At 39.3% G+C, this 17,917-nt stretch overlaps 1 protein-coding gene across 1 annotated transcript in view; it reads right to left on the bottom strand.

Annotated features, from left to right (window-relative positions):
- MBOAT2 (membrane bound glycerophospholipid O-acyltransferase 2) overlaps positions 1-17,917 on the bottom strand; it is a 110,814-nt gene that overhangs the window by 19,459 nt on the left and 73,438 nt on the right. The window contains exons 4-7 of the mRNA XM_026674341.2: positions 6,543-6,638; positions 4,546-4,601; positions 2,383-2,437; positions 817-1,000 (exon numbers count right to left, since the gene is read on the bottom strand). Of these exons, the coding sequence (XP_026530126.1) occupies positions 817-1,000; positions 2,383-2,437; positions 4,546-4,601; positions 6,543-6,638 (391 nt within the window). The remainder of the gene's footprint in view (positions 1-816; positions 1,001-2,382; positions 2,438-4,545; positions 4,602-6,542; positions 6,639-17,917) is intronic.

Below are 17,917 nucleotides of genomic sequence, written 5' to 3' on the forward strand. Positions count from 1 at the left end.
TAAGTGACTAGACATAAGTTGAGGTCTACCTGTATATATTTAATTAAACATCTGGTTAACTAGGGTTTCAGATTTCAAGAGAAAAGTGTGATTTGGAGTACATAGGATATTTCAAATGATGGAAACAATTCAAGATCTTGTCTTTTCTGGGTAGCTGAAGAAGGCGAGCCATCTGAGCCCAGAAAAAAAAATTCAAGATCTTGAAGAAGTTCCTGGCAGATGCTACATAAGCATCCATGTGCAGTTCAAAACACATTTCTGCCTTTGAATCTGAAATGCTGTGCAGCCTGTTTAATTAATAATTAAATGAAGAACAAATAAACAAGATACCTATTGTTTATATTTTATATCCGAGAGTGATTTTTTTTAAGTATCTTTTGGTTCTTGTTTGAAAATTTAGTTACAGTTCAGTGGGATATCCAAGATGTTTTAGAAAGTCTTGGAAAGACTACCAGGAAAGAAAAGTCTATGAAGTTAGTTAAGGCAGTGCTTATTGTATGGAAATCCAATACCAGCAAAAGTTAGAGTAATAAAAGCAATCTGCATTGCTTTTTTTACTGATGGTTTTGATGGCAGTACATGGGATGAATTAAACATATGCCCCAAGCTTTCCACAGCCCATAAGATCCAAAATTAAGTATCTATGGAGAATATTGACCTTTAGATGAACTCAGTGCTTGATTATTGAAGAAAGAACTATGTCATTTATGAAAATGATCCAGATACAGTTTGAGTTATGTCTGTGAAAAATGCAGAATGCAAACGAGACTTCCCATGCAGCCACAACAGCACCATCGCAATAACAATAGATCTTACATTTGGGGAGGGATCTGTTTGTTCATATTTTATTTCTTCTTTCCCATTTGCTTCCGACTGTGTCAGCTGATATGATCTGCCTTCAATGAAAGTAATATAGTCTTTATAAGAGCATAATGGGCCTGCCAGGATACCCATGAAATTACAGTTGTAACTTAAATATTCCAGTAGACTTGGCATGCGTCTGTAATTCAAAGACAAGCAACTGGTGAAATTTTATTTCTATTTTAGTAACAAGAAATCTAGTACAAAATAATTAATATAATATAATATACCAATATTAATACCACACAGTGATTGGTTGTAGATTAACTGTCTAGCTGACAGTAAACTTCATAGATAAAAAAACTGGGATTCAAAACTAGTTGATTATTAAGGTCTATTAAGACTATATGGTCTATTAAGGATCCTGTACTAGTCAAAAGATCAAGCAGGAATGGAAAATTTGTGGCCCTAATAAAGATTGCTGAATTAATCTCGATCAATTAATCTCAATCAATTTTAGCCAATGGTAGTTATGGGCCTACAGTCCTTCCTCCTCGGATATAACAGGCACAGCATGATATGTGATTCATTAGGCAGGGTTGTTAAACTCAAGGCCCACAAGCCTGATTTCCAGCCTGTGGGGTGCTTAAATCTGGCTCACGGGGCCGGCCTGGAAATAGCACAGGACTGCCTCTGAGGTGCTTCTGGCAGCCAAAATGATGGGCTGCCTGCTCCCGTTTTGGCCGGCAGGGTACTGCAGATCGTCCAGGCCAAAAATGGGGCCCCTGCACCCTGTTTTGGCCAGCAGGGTGCTACAAGAGGCATCTGTCCCGTCTCCCCTCCAACCGGCCCATGGAGAACTACTATGCTGATCCGGCCCTCGAAGAAATCCAGTCTGACACCCTTGCATTAAGCAATCTGATTTCTCGTTAATAGAGAAAATCCAGGAAGTCAGACTAATCCAGTAGCATGCTACTAGAAATTTACTTCAATAAAACAAGGACATGGGAGTCACACTCCAACAATAAAATGCAAATTGATCTTTCTTCAGTGTTAATACAGGTAGTCCTCGGCTTACAACCATTGGTTTAGTGAGCTTTTGAAGTTACCGCAGCCTGAAGAAAGTGATTTACAATTGGTCCTTGCTCTTAGAACTGTCACATGATCAAAATGGCATGTATTTACGATGCTTCCAGTTTCCCAAGGTTCTGTCATTGAATTTTGCAACCTTCCCAGCCCTGCTCACAATAAGCAGAGTCTAGGGAAACCAGATTTGCTTAACGACCATGTGATTCACTTAACAAAGGCAGCAATCAGCTTAACAACAAAAATACTGGTCTCAGTTGTGGATGTAAGTCGACAACTACTTGTAGCACACCCGTTTATTTAGTTTGCCTTTATGCTGCTTTGTTTAGTTTGGCACAAAGCGCTTACAATGGCTTTCTTCATATTATTGTAAAAAAGATGGTAAATACCCAAATGCACAGAATCCAAATGCATCTGTCCCCTGCAAAGCTGCTAAAAGGCTGGCTTACATGGGATCTGAGGCAGCCGCTGACATTAAAACAGAGAAGCACTTACCTCACAGCTAAGCAACGCTGTGATGGCGACAGTTCCTCCTCCTTTCGGAACATTCCTGCACATGAGCAAGAAAGAAAATGGTAACCCATTGGGGCTGCTGAAAGAACCACAGACACATTTGTGCTGGAACAATTCATATTCATTCTCTCTCTCTCTCTCTCTCTCTCTTTTGCAGGATAGTCATGAAGAGAAGTAATTGCAATCTGAGGCCATACAATAAGAGCAACTGATGCTAGCAGGGATTTGAGAGGACACTTTGCCAGCATTCTAATCCTCTTTGTGATTAAACTAGGATGGGCACAGATTGGAACAAAGTTATCAGTCCAGATTTCCTAATCAGTTTATTACATCCAGATGAATGAAATGGTTCAGAATTTTGGTTCACTTTATGGGGAAAAGGCCGTTCTCTGCATGGGCAGAAGCCACTGAATCATCAGGTTATTTTCTTCAAGGTCTAAATGCTATTTAATTAAAAGATTGCCATTATTCCTTGTTTTCATGTTCAGTTCAAGCAAGCTAATCAAAACATGCCACGACTACAGATCATAGCGAAGATGCAGGCTTAACCATGATTGCTTCCATGATCTGTTTTCAGATGGCGAGCTAGGCCAAATCAAAACATGTTTTAGCATATCATGCAAAAGTGCTATTTCTTGTACCTTTGGATCAGAAAGACCATGATTTAATCTTAAATAATTAAATAAAACAAAACAATGTCAAACTCCTAATGTACGTTTCTGTCCCACCTCAACTCATCATATGTAATTTTAAGCATGTGGTAATATAGCTTGACAGCCAGTTTGGTGTAGTGATTTAAGGCCTCAAGTTAGAAACAGAGGCTGAGTCCTAGTCCCACTTTAAGCAAAGCCAGCTGGGTGGACTTGGGCCAGTCACTTTCTCTCTGCCCTAAGAAAGAGGCAGTGGCAAGCCACTTTAAAAAATCTTGCCAAAAAAAATACAGGGACTTGTCCAGGCCGTTTCCAAGAATAAGACACAATGGAATAGAAGGGGGAAAGAAAGCAAAGAACTGGAAATGTAAACTGAAATTGATTTAAAACAGTGAGTAGAGCCAACGTACATGGCTCCATATAATCAGATGATTACTAACTGGAAGCAAAGAGTTATGAAAATCCTAATTCTCTGTTACTATCTAATGATTGTCCAGATTTTTGCAATAATGGACAGCTTTAAGTGGCAAGAGACTACATTATTATAGGGCTGTGGAGAACTGAAAAATTATTTGAACGAAATGATTCAGATTTCATGAGAGCACAGCAACTTCCTGCTGTTCATTAAAGACTCCCAAATTCTTAATGGTTTTTCATGAGCTAAAAACACACCTATTATAAGAAATTATATACACCTATTACTAGGTATTATATTATATACACCTATTATAAGAAATTTGGTAAGTTAATGTTAATGCAACTTGGAAGAATGCCCACCGCTGCCTCTAATATTTGAGAGAGTGAGGGAGGGAGGATGTAAGCATGAGGCTTACAGCAACCTATTCACTTAATGCTAAACCATGATTAATGCTATATTCTAATGTAGCCATTATCTCTGTTTATTCACAAATAAAATCAACAGACTTTTCTGGTCTAAAAGCATTCTCTTTTTACATCTTCAGTTCTCTAAACTAAACACCTAATTATTGTTATTTATTTAGACTTGTAAGTATTTTCATAACTCTACAATTTTTACTACTTATTTTTTTCCAACTTGTGGCTTAGTTTAATTTTCATCTACAATACTTTTGTATTCTATGGAGATTTTAAGATGCAAACTTCCTTGTATGAAATCTGAAAAAAGTTGACTTTATTGATTTAATAAATAATACAGCAATACAATTTACCCATTTAAAAATAATTATACAAGCAAGAACTTAAAAAAAAAAGAAGTATTGGTTTAATGAAATCATCACAAATACTGGTTCTGTCAATAAAATTCCACTGGCTTTATAAGAAGGAATATATCATACATTCAAAACTGATTGAATATCCGGTAATCGGATAGAAAATGAAAGGGCTTTTCAAGACTGCAAGTTAAAAGAACAGCTGGCCAAAACACATTGTTCTATCCACAATTTAAAAAAAAAATTCTCCTCCCCAATTTGTGTTAAAAATTTAAAGAAGGAAGTCTTTTCTCACCCCCAATTCTTACCATCATGAATTTCATACGCCAAACTTGTAATTTTCTGAGTAATTATCATCATTGGGCTGTAACAAAGATGGAGAAAGGACAGGAAATTTAGATTCCTTTTATAAAATAGTACTTCTCTATGGCAAGATAAGGCTGAGTGAGAGAGAATATTCATGTTTTTTAAAAAATATTTTGCCACTGAAAGGAATTTTTCATTGGTAGGCTCAGGCAGAGAGAAACAAAGAAACCAATGGCATTTACACTGGCAGGAAATGATATATTTTCAAAGGCTGATTTGCTTGAGAAATCACAGAGCCTGTTCAGAAAATGGACACATTTCGGCTCAATTATTCCTCCCTCCATAAAGGAAGAAGCTTCTATCCTTCCTTTGTCACAAAGCATTATTTGATTAAGTCCACAAAATGTCAAATGATGTTTCAAATGGGGATATCCTGATTTGAGGACAAAATCAACCACAAATTAAAAACAGGACATTTCCTTCAGGCACAAAAAGGAGAGGAGAAAGAGAAGCATGCACAAGCTTGACTTTCAGACATGTTTATTCTCATTATGTAGGCAGTCAGCTACATGCATATGCACCATTCCCCAGTATTGCTGCCTCCCTTTGACACATGCAAATCTATAGGTTTTCAGTAAATTTGCTAATCAAACCGGAATAATACAATATCATTGAGTAGACAAAGAGGTAATAGAAAAAAATAACACTGGCCCTTGTAAATAATGGACCACTAAAATCTAACTTTATTTGCATTGCACATATATTTGCTCTATAAATATTAGAACATAATCAACCTCGAAAAACTGAACCGCCAGTCTACAAGGAATACTTTGCCACTTTTACATCACACAGAATATTTTCTTTTAGACACATACGTAATGGTAACAACAGAGAAAGCAATATAACAGAAATTCACCCTGGAGAATGCTGTTTCCCAATTACATAACTCAAAAAAGTAGAGAAATGAAGACACAGTGTACCAATATAAATGATTTCTTCTAAAGGTAACTTTAGTGTCATGTTCCAAGAGGAGGGGAAGTAAAACTGTCAAGATTTTTTAGCTTTCCTATACTTCCCCAGTACAAAAAAAGATTAATTTGTGAACTCAAATACAAAACCAAACTTTTAAAAATGAGAGATGGGGAAGAAAAGGAAAAAGAACTGCAGAAAGGAAATCTCTCAATACTCATGATTGCTTTGAACGATTCCAGAGAGATATATAAAGGTTTTTAAAGTCTTTATGTTTTGAAAGATGCAATAAGATACAGGTAGTCCTGGACTTATGTCCAATTGCTTAACAAATACTTGAAGTTATGACTGACTTGAAAAAAGTTACTTACCACCACGCATCCTCAGAGTTATGCTTGCCACACTATCCCCATAGTTACATCATTGCTTTTGGGGTGCTTGGCAAACAGCTCACATTTATGAACAGTTGCAGCATTCTGCACTCATCTGAGATAGTGTTATGTGAATTTTTTCCTATTTTATGAAATGCTTAATGACCATCATAGACACAGTTGTAAAATTGATTGGTCATGTGGTAACAACAACTTACCACCAAAACTCTATTTCCAGCTGTGGTCATAAGTCAAGAACTGCCTGTACATTTTAATCAGGAGATGACACAAGTGGTTTGATCTGAATTTCTTCTGGACTTGTAGCCCACAGAGTAATCATTCACAAATATCCTATTTAAGATATAGTTCTATTCTGAATTATATACTTATGAAGGAGCTAGATAGAAAATTGGGATTTACCATATATATGTGTACACATTTTCTCATGTTAAGTCACATCCCTGAGTTATATTACCTCATACTCTTCTGTTGCAGTAAACAAACAGGTAAAGAGCTCTAAAATGCATACATTCTGATTTTTTAAAACTCTGAAATTTTTAGACATTTATGAAGTCTCAAATAAATTATACATAATTCAGACTTAACTATATCTAGCTACAAAAATAATTGCTGTGAGTACTGAAAATAGTTATTCTTACCCAGAAAAATCAGCAGAATATTGTCCATAGTCAAATATATAAACTCTAGAAATTTGGCACACAGTGAGGTATCCCAAAGCAAAAACAAAACAATATCTGGAAAAGAAAACAAAGTCATTGGGTTATCTCTCACAGAGTCTATAGGTATTAACATAAATTTAAATTATTTTTAGGGTAATTGTTTGAAAGGATAATGTAGTCCAAGATCTTTATATCATAAGCACAGTATTTTCCCAAATGTGCTCACAGTGTCAACTAATTCACATTTCTTCTATCTATCTATCTATCTATCTATCTATCTATCTATCTATCTGGGGTCCAAAAGCTATTAATCCGGCCCGTGCGGAACCATGAGGCTGCCCCGCCCACATCGCCCCACCTACCTGCCAGCCCCCACCCGCCTTCTGGAGGCCAAAAATGGGACACAGAGGCCTCAGGAAGCCAAAACCTGGGCCGTTTCGGCAGAATCTCAAGCCTGATGATGGCAGATGAGATTCTGCCGAAACGTCGCTACAACTTTAAAAGCACAACTATAATGACGTGGAAAAATACCCGAACAAAGCTGAATACCATACATATATATATATACACTGCTCAAAAAAAATAAAGGGAACACTTAAACAACACAATGTAACTCCAAGTCAATCACACTTCTGTGAAATCAAACTGTCCACTTAGGTAGCAACACTGATTGACAATCAATTTCACATGCTGTTGTGCAAATGGAATAGACAACAGGTGGAAAGCAGAGGCAGTTAGCAAGACATCCCCAATAAAGGAGTGGTTCTGCAGGTGGTGACCACAGACCACTTCTCAGTTCCTATGCTTTCTGGCTGATGGTTTGGTCACTTTTGAATGCTGGCAGTGCTTTCACTCTAGTGGTAGCATGAGACGGAGTCTACAACCCACACAAGTGGCTCAGGTAGTGCAGCTCATCCAGGATGGCATATCAATGGCGAGCTGTGGCAAGAAGGTTTGCTGTGTCTGTCAGCGTAATGTCCAGAGCATGGAGATGCCACCAGGAGACAGGCCAGTACATCAGGAGACGTGGAGGAGGCCGTAGGAGGGCAACAGCCCAGCATCAGGACCGCTACCTCCACCTTTGTGCAAGGAGGGACAGGAGGAGCACTGCCAGAGCCCTGCAAAATGACCTCCAGCAGGCCACAAATGTGCATGTGGCTGCTCAAACGGTCAGAAACAGACTCCATGAGGGTGGTATGAGGGCCCGATGTCCACAGGTGGGGGTTGTGCTTACAGCCCAACACCGTGCAGGACGTTTGGCATCCTGCAGCCTGTAGAAGCCTTCATCAAGCCTTTGGGAGGCCAAAAAAGGCCTCAAACTGGCTGAAAATCAGCTGTGAGGTAAGCACATGGGCAGTGAGGTAAGTTTGCCTCCAGCTCGTGTGCTGACACAAATGGCTCTGCGTGCCACCTGTGGCACGCGTGCCATAGGTTCGCCATCACGGACCTAGAGTCATGGTTGTCCCAATGGTGCTTTTCCAAAATGTAACTGGACTTTTTTTTTTCTTTCCTTGAAAACACTGAACTGAAGCTTCTTGGATGAGAAGCAAAACATTTTCAAGAAAAAAATAAAAGAAAAATGTCCAGTTGCCTTTTGAGGAAGCACCTTTATTGTTATTTCTTTTAATTAAAGCTGCTTTGCAAAAAATAAAAGTACCACAGCACTGTGAAAAAAGTTAACCTAATAATGGATAAAAAAATACTTTCACAAATTGTTCAGTATTTTACCACATGTTACAAATTCTGCAGAGATCTGTCATTACAGCACACTATTTTTAAAATTTAAAGATATTATACGTACATTATACATACACTGGATCCAGAAATTAGAAAGACAAGAGCTCAGCTACTACCATGAGGCTTTTTCACCAACCTGAAAGCTCAGAGAACATTCTGGAAAGACATACAGTGTGGAAATGGGATCCTACAACAATTTGCCTCACGGCAGTGACAATCAATACAAGTAGCCCTCAACTTACAACAGTTCATTTAGTGACCATTCAAAGTTACAACGGCACTGAAAAAAGCAACTTATGACTGTTTTTCACACAACCACTACAGCATCCCCATGGTCATGTGATCAAAATTCAGCCTCTAAGCAACTGGCTCATATTTATGATGGTTCCTGCGGTGATGCCATCCCCTTTTGCAATCTTCTGACAGGCAAAGTCAATGGGGAAGCCAGATTCACTTTACAACTGTATTACTAACTTAGCAACTGCAGTGATTCACTTAACAACTGTGGCAAGAAAAGTTGTAAAATGGGGCAAAATTCACTTAACAATTTGTCTTGCTTAGCAACAGAAATTTTGGCCTCAATTGTGGTTGTAAATTGAGGACTACCTATACAAGTAAGAACTCTCTAAATCAGTGATCCCCAACCTTTTGACGCCGCGGCCGGTACCGGCATCAGCTGGCGCCCGGACCCGGTACCGGCATCAGCTGGCGCCGCCATCTTTTTGATGAAAAAGTGCTTCCGGTGACCTCACCGGAAGCACGTTTTCATCAAAAAGATGGCGTGTAGCTCGTGAGCTTTTCCGGGTAGAAATGGCTTTCTACCCGAAAAGCTCACCGAGCACTGGCGCCGCCATCTTTTTGATGAAAACGTGCTTCCGGTGAGCTTTCTACCCGAAAAAGCTCACCGGAAGCACTTTTTCATGAAAAAGATAGCGGCACCCAGCAAGCCAGCGGCCGGTAGGAGTTGTTCTGCGGACGGTACCGGTCCGCGGACCGGTGGTTGGGGACCCCTGCTCTAAATCACCTCACAATCAGATTTAAACTGTGGCTGTGGCTGTGCCTATAAGTCAAGGGATCCCCAAACTTGGCAACTTTAAGACTTTAAGCATAGCTGGCTGGAGAATTCTGGGAGTTGAAGTCCACAAGTCTTAAAGTTGCCAAGTTTGGAGACCTCTGCTATAAGTTATAGTACTAATTTAAATTTCACTGAGTCTTACACCCAAATAAGAATTCAGAGCAGCAATCTGCATATTTGAAACTTTTATAAAATAATGGTTTTACAGAGATCTTATTAATGCATATAATCCCCCCAAATCCAACAAATATCATCGGCAAATTAAAAGATACATTTCTCTTTCTTTTTCTAATATGTAGACAGTGAACCTTAATTCTGCCTTAAATAGCATTTATCAACTTTTCCCACAAACTGATGCATTTGCTGAACAAAGAACAACCTTTTTTTTCATATCCTTTCTTCTCCGATGAAACTTTAAAGCATTTTGCACTTGGATACATGCCTCTTATGATATTTTATTACCATGAGCAAATTATAATGACTGAATAACCACCCATTTAAATTGTTTTAACTGTACAGAAATCAACTGACATTTCCCACATACACTTGCACATTCAGTCCATATACATCATAAATGTTGGGCTCAATTGTGGTTGTAAGTCAAGGAGGACCTGTATAAAATCTAGCTATGTTCATTTTTTTTCTTGTATCTTTTCTGGGCAGAATTAAACCAAGTGTAATATTCTTTTGTCACTGTTCAGATTTATAAAATTGGGTATTCAGCTTTGAATCAAACTAAGGTTTAACCTCAAGAAGGCTCAAATTATAGATAATCCTCACTTAATATTCACTTAGCAACCATTCAAAGTTATAACAGAACTGAAAAATGAAACTTATGACCTGTCCTCCAGGTTGAGGTTATCGTAGCAGTATGCCTTCCTTTTAGAAGGACCTTATTAGAAGATCACAAATATAATTAGAAAAGTAAAGAAAGGTCTGTAAAAATCTATTGTCTTAGGCTAGTGATGGCTAACCTTTTTGGCACTGACCGCCCAAAGTGCACACACATCCCCAAAATGCTATGCGCACGTGTCCCCCATGCATGCACATGTGACCCACCCCCTCATGCACCCCACCCACCCCGCATGCGTCCTGCCCCGTGCATGCACATGTGCAGCAAAGACCCAAAGACCAGCAGGCTGGCGGGAGGTGTGTGCGCATGTGCGGCAGAGCTGAGCTGGGTTGACAGCTTACGTGCCCACAGAGAAGGTTCTGTATGCCACCTATGGCACATGTGTCATAAGTTCGCCATCATGGTCTTAGGGCTAAGAGCTATTCTGTTTCAAAAAATGTATGAAGAGCTCCAAAATAGCCTCCTCTAAACCAGAGCCAAAACACATCCTAACCTGTTTTGGCCATGAGCAAACTGGTTGACTAGATCATTCACTACCTCCCAGTTCCACTACATGATGGTGTGGTTCTTGTGAGGATAAAAAAAAAGGGGGAGTTCCCCATGTGCACTGCAGTCCCATGAGGAAAATCAAAGTAAAAATGTAATATATGAACAAATGTCCACTCTATGATAAAATCTATAAAAAAATGTAACACACTAAGCTAAGGAGATATTTGCTATTGCTTTTGCTATTGAGATAGGACTTTAAGTTAAGCTCCGAAAAAAAAGAAGTAGGATAGAATACATCCAAACAACCAAAATCAGTGATATTCAGAATTACTCTACTAGCAGAAGCAAAATCCTCCTAAATAGCTCTTGTTTTGACTTAGTCACCACACTTTGAAAAAAGGTTCCTGCATCAAATCCAAAAACAAACACATTAGCTTATTATTAGTCGTCACTTTCAATTGTGAGAAACCTAAATCCTTGCAGATTAAAGTTACTTCATAATAATTTCTGTGTATCATTATTTATTGAAATATGATTGACTTGACTAAAATCAGCAGGAGTTCATGTGTCTCAGAAAGAAAGGCATATGAAGTAAAAAAAACAAAATGGAGTTCGCTAGGCTAAGATCAGTTCCCTACTCTGCAGTTGCTTTTCCTAGATCCCTTAGAGAAGCAATAAAAATGCTAGCACAAGCAGAAAAGTGCTTAAAAAGGAATGTTGGCAATAAAAAGGGATACTTGTAATCAAAGAAAGCTATGTGAACCAAGGACAAGGGAAGATAACAGAAATAGAAACATTGGAGAGTAACTATTATTCTAACAGGCAATCTCTATATTATTAATACAATCACTATCTTTCTACTTCCCCCTTCATTACATTACTATATCTGACCTCATGGATTACATGTATACTTTGTTTACAGAAACCTACATAAAGCCCATTTTTAGATTCGCTATTGAAGCTCCAGTATCGAAATTAACTCACTCTATGCTTGTATTGATGAGTATTCTGGTCTCTATTATTAAAATAATTCATAAAGTAGACACTTCTCCTACATATACACTGCATAACATATTTGCAAGGCAACTAGAGAAGTATTAAGATACATAAGTGCAATTATTTCAGTCTACAGCTGCAGCATCTCAGATGCAGATTGAAATGACTGAGATTTAGATATTAAGCACTCTAATGCACATTACTGTCAACTCAGGACTCAGCATGCCACAGATTAGAACAAATAAGCACAGTTCACTTAAAAATAGTGCTCTCACACATGTATTGGACTATATATTTTACAATTTTTTGCATATGAATAGCAAAAGCACATTTCAAATGATATCATACAACCTGAAGCAATTTCAATAAAACAGAGCATGCAACTAAAATTAATCATAATGCGCCACTTTATTTTAACCAATTATTCTACCAAAAAATTAAGACATTCATCACTCAAATTCACATTCTGTATAATTAAACCAAAATAGAAAGAAGCCATTTCCACTGTTTTTATTACTCCAATACAACTGCCCCCCTCCCCCACCTCATTCTTATATTCTTGGCAGATAAATTACAAGAATAATGTGATGTATTAAGGCTTGGGGTATATGGAATGTGTCATTATAATTAAACATATGGACAACAAATATCCAATTTCTTCACCTGATCATTCTCCAGCAGTGAGCATCACAAAAATAAGGATACACAAATAATACTAAACAAAGAGCTCATATTTCAGCCTGTACTACAGTCATAAGGACAACTTTGCCTATAGTTAATTGGACATATCTTGGGAAGGATAAGCAGGAACTGTGCTTGGATGTTTTTGCACATTTTGCTGGTACATGTGCTCCTTGATTTGCAACTATTTAATGACAGTTTGAAATTATAATAGCCTTGGAAAAAGTAACATATAGCCTATCCTCAAAGTTACAACTGTTCTAACACCCCCATGGTCAAATTGCAATTTGGACTCTTGGCATCCAGCTCACATCTATGACATTTGCAACATCTTGCGAACACATGGTTGTGATTTGCGACTTTCCCAGCCAGCAAAGTCAATTGGGAAAGCTGGATTCACTTAACAACTGCATTATTTAATGGCCATGAGATTCACTGTGATGCTTTGCTTAACAACCAGGGTAAAATGGTTATAAAAATTGGGTCTGGTCATGTGATGGCTTGCTTAATGACCACACTGTTTAGAAATCAAAATTCTGGTCCCAATTGTGGTTGTAAGTCGAGGACTACCTGTAAAGCTGATATCTGCAAAGTTCTACCAGTAGTGGCTGGAATCTTGAGTGTAGCTGGGCAGCGTCTTACATTGTTATCTGGAATACTGTTCAGCTTGTGGGCTCTGAAGGAAGTGCCAGGGCGCTCTCCAGCATGGCTCTATCATCTGCTGTCTAGATCCATGACCCTCCTCAGATACCTCAGGAAGGTGTGAGTGGTTGGGTCCAGCAAATGATCAATGCCTGTTTGGGGAAAGGAAATATGCCTGATGATTTTAAGGTGTTGGTGTGTCTTCTTATGAAGAAGATTTCCCTGGATTGAATTATTTGGACTGCTACCACCCTGCCTCCAAGACCTCACCCTTTTAGAGAAAGATCTTCATGGTGTGGCTTCTTCAACTGCAAAATGCCCACAAAAAAGTTTATCTCTATCTCTATCCTTTTCAATCAGGGTTAAGGCATGCAATATTGGCCTGGATGAAGGGAGCACACACTGTCGGGACCTGGATGAAGGGAGCGCACTCTTTCTGACCTTCTTGAGTTAGTATCATTGATCAAGACTGCTGATGAAGGTTAGGAACCTCTATTTTACATAAATCGTCCCCTTTCCTGAGCAGAAAAAAATCTGATCAAAAGGAAAAATGTTTTCCATGGAGAGTCCCACAAGGCATGATCATTTTCTTCCTACGCTTCCATATATACTGTACATTTTACATCTTTATTTAATTTATATGTATCCTACCTTAATTTGTACAATTCTAGGCGGTGAACATAATATCCTTGTCTGCTATTTTCTCCACAACAATTGTCAGGTGGCGCAGTGAAGTGAAATATTCACTGACAGTGAATATTTGACAGTGAATATTTGACAGTGAATATTTGGCCTAAAGTTATCCAGCCAGCTTTTACCAAAAAACCCAGGTAGGATTCATGGTCTCTAGTCAAGTACATTAACTGTTACACCAAAGTGCCTCTCAATGAACCTATCACAAATGGGTATCATTGGTGAGATGCCATCAGCATGCTAATTACCATATATTACACATTGGGTCAGGAAGACTTAATCTAGGGCAGGGGTATCAAACTCATGTCATCATGGCGGCCTCATGTAATGTATTGGGACTTTTTTCTACTTCGCTAAATCAGGCATGGGTGTGGCCAGCATGTAACGCATCTGGCTCATGGGCCAGGAGTTTGACAGCCCTGACCTAGGGCCTGAAAGCCAGGTAGCCAGGGCCCAGGTAGAAGAAATAAACTAAAATCAAGCCCTAATAAAATGGAGGTATTTGCCCCCAAATGACTCCGTTTTCTGTAACAGTTGCAAGAGTGGATGGGTGGTTTTCCTCCTTAAATTGTACATCTGTGACTGAGATTTCTTCATGGACTTATAGCTATTGCTATCTGGAGGCTACAACCAGGAGGATCTTTGCCTAGCTTCAACTTCTATGTCAGCCGTAGCCATATCAGCCCTGAGGTGACATGGTGACATTAATTTATGCCCTCATCACAATCAGGATAGACTTCTGCAACCAGTTAATTCTGAGGGCTACTCAGAAACTATAGTTAATGCAAACGCAGCTGCACGCATAGTGGTGAGATCAACTTCAATCATGTTACCTTAATATTGCACCGGTTGCTAATAGGCTTTCAAGTAGGTTAAAGTGTTAGTTCTGACCTTGAAAGCCCTTGCATGGTTTGGCTTCAGGACCACCTTATCCAGACAGAACCATCCTGCCCAGCGAACTCATCTCAGGAGATGAGGTCATCTATTTTTATATGAAAGAGAAAAATGGAGATGCCAAACAGTATTTCTTGGTTACCACTCCCACTTTATCAAGTAGCCTTCCTCAGAGAATTGCTAGAATGGTATATTTATTTATTCATTTGATTTTTATTTCTATATACTTTAACAGCAATCTGCAAAGCAGTAAAAACTGAACTATTCCATATCCCCTTTATTATTTAAAACTACTTGTGTTAATAGTAGCTGAGTTGGTATACTTACTAAATCTCTGATGGCAAACCTATGACAGCACGCCATATTTTTTGGGATGTCACACACCGGCATTCAACAAACCCAACAGCAGCAACTCTTGAAAGCACGCCCCATTCTTGCACAATTCTCAGAGGCTGCATGAGAACGGGGTGTGCTCTTACGCAATCTCCACAAGTCACACGAGAATGGGGTATGCTTCTGCATGGTTTTCAGAGGCTGCTGACACCATGGAAGAACATGCACCTTGAGGAACAGCACAAAGTGGCCTTATTAAGTACCAGTGGTGGTGCTGGGCCTGAAGTTGAGCGCTGGGCCTCTAATTCAAGTCCAGCCTCAGGGTGGTCCAGATAGGGAAGAGGAGATTTAAAAAAATGTTTTTCCTTTTTTTGTGGTGTGTGGGGAGACACACCAGCTGAGTCAAGCGGGGCATTTTCCAAATTTTTGATAGAAGGTCTGCTGCCATCACTGACTTATCTTTGTTTTCTTGGATAATCACAGTTTTAATTATTTTATTTTTCTGTACTGTGTCATGTTCTACTTTATTACTGTAAACTGAGACTCATACGATTTGACAGTGCGCAAAAAAAGCAACACATAGGTAAATCTTTTAAAGCGCATATAGTTTTATAAAGACATGAAAATATTAATTCATGAAATCTACCGAGTAACATGAAAAAGGAATTGATAGTATTATCAGGCAATATTTATTTATAAGATTGAAAAAACTGTTTTAATGAGATTTCAATTTTGATATTCTTGGCAAACACAATGTGCATTGTGGATAATATAGGATAGTACCAGCTTTATTGCCTGACAGTGACACTTTTTTGTTATCAAATATTATAAACACTAATTGGAACTTTAACCAACCAGCTTTGAATCTTTGAACACACTTGCATACAGAGGTTCTGTTACAGTGACTCATTCTTTAGTAATGATACTGGGTAATAATTTTTTGATGAGGTCAAATCTTGACCTTCTTTAGGTATTAATGATATATTGGCCTCTATCCAACTGTCCTGTATCTTTCAGTCTGTAAAATATAGTTCATCATGTATAGCAATGGTTGTATTAGCTCATCGTTAAAATGTTTATAAGAGGTTGGTACACCATCTAGTCCAGGCATTTTCCTTATTTTAATTTTTTTATAGCTTCACAAACTTTCCTTGTTGTTTCCTTGCCATTTATTAAGTGTTTGATTTTCTTTAATCTACTCTTATAGAAATTGCTAGTAAGTAATAATAATTGTTAATAAGGTAGCCTTTATTGCTGTATGTAAAATAATATTTCAGAGGTTAGGAGTTGCATTTTGACCTCTGAGCTTCTAGAAAATTGTTGCACAACCTTCTGACAATCTCACAGTGGGGACAATTTTTTTCCAGTTTTTTTTCTCTTAGGTTTATTGGAGGGTGGATTAAGTTCGAAATAAAAGTAGAAAACTTCTATGAGGCACACTGCTCCATTGCCTATCCTTAACCTTCCATTAAACAAATAAAATAGCCTCAAATTGCACCAATGAGATTTAACATGACATTTTGGCAGAACAATCTGAGCAGCCATAAATTGGATGATGGAAGAGAAACAGCACATGGATTGCCCATCCTGATGTACAGTCATTAAATATAGCAATAGTACTTAGACTTATATACTGCTTCATAGTAGTCTACAACTTTCTCGAAGCAGTTTACAGAGTCAGCCTCTTGCCCCCAAAATTCTGGGTCCTCATTTTACAACCTCAGAAGGATGGAAGGCTGAGTCAACCTTGAGTTGGTGAGATCGAATTGATGGCTATGGGCAAAATCACCTGCAATACTGCATTCTAACCACTGCGCCACCACAGCAGTTTATAAAGCTCTTCATGTCATAGGGCGAGGCTATTCGTGAGAATACTTTTCTCCAATAGTCTCTGATCCTCCAGAGATCCATAGCAGTAGAGAGGGAAAGCTGTATGTCCATGATGGCAAACCTATGGCAGGTGTGCCGGAAGTGGCATGCTGAGCCACTTCTGCCAGCACACGAGAGGTCGCCCAGAAGAGCTGTGCATGCACAAGTGCCCCCTGCCAGCCAGCTGATTGTCGGGTATCTGCTGCAAGATGTCACAAGATGCGAAGGAAAAAGGGCGTTGTACTTACCTGATACGCTCTCTGAGCTGCGACGAGCATCCAGAATGGGAGATGCTTAGTCTCTGCTCGGATAGGCTGGGCTTAACTGTTAGGACGCTGTTGCTCCTCCCTAGCATCCCCCAGTTTTGGCGAAGACGAGGTGATGCGATCCCCGCCTTCTGTGATTTAGTCATTCATTGGTTTCTGCATTCTGTCAGATTAGTCGTTGGCCGGAACAGGATCCCGCCAGATGGATATTGGGCGGGGCTGGATGCTTGTTGCAGCTCACAAAGAACGGGCGTATCAGGTAAGTACCAACGCCCTTTCTCCATTGTGCTGCTCCAAGCATCCAGAGAGTGGGACATACCAAAGCTTGGCTTGTCCTACGGGAGAGTCTCCATCTGGGCTGGAGCTCCCCCACTGTCCGAGTGGACTCGTTGTAACACCCTCCTGCCAAAGGAGGCTTCAGCGGATGCAAAGACATCAATTTTGTAATGTCTAATAAAGGGCGATGGAGAAACCCATGTCGCTGCTCTACATATTTCTGCTATAGGCGCTTGAGTGGCCCAGGCCGCTGAGGTTGCTGTGCTTCTTGCCATGATGCCTCTAGGCACAGGTAATAATTGAGCCTCGTATGCTTTGGCTATTGTGGCTTTCAACCATCTGTCTATAGTTGAAGGTGAGATCTTATGCCCGAGTGGTTGCTGAAAAGATAGAAAAAGGGCTTCAGTCTTCCTGAAGGGAGCTGTTCGATGTAAGTACATACTTAGAGCTCTGCAGACATCCAGCCGGTGCCATTGATACTCTAGTTCTTGTGAAGGCCTGGGGCAAAAGTTTGGGAGAACCAGTTCTTGTGCCCTGTAGAAGGCCGAGC

Source organism: Notechis scutatus, chromosome 1 (genome assembly GCF_049901735.1).
Source record: "Notechis scutatus isolate UNSWTSFEM ecotype Mainland chromosome 1, rNotScu1.2, whole genome shotgun sequence".
Lineage (NCBI taxonomy): Eukaryota > Metazoa > Chordata > Lepidosauria > Squamata > Elapidae > Notechis > Notechis scutatus.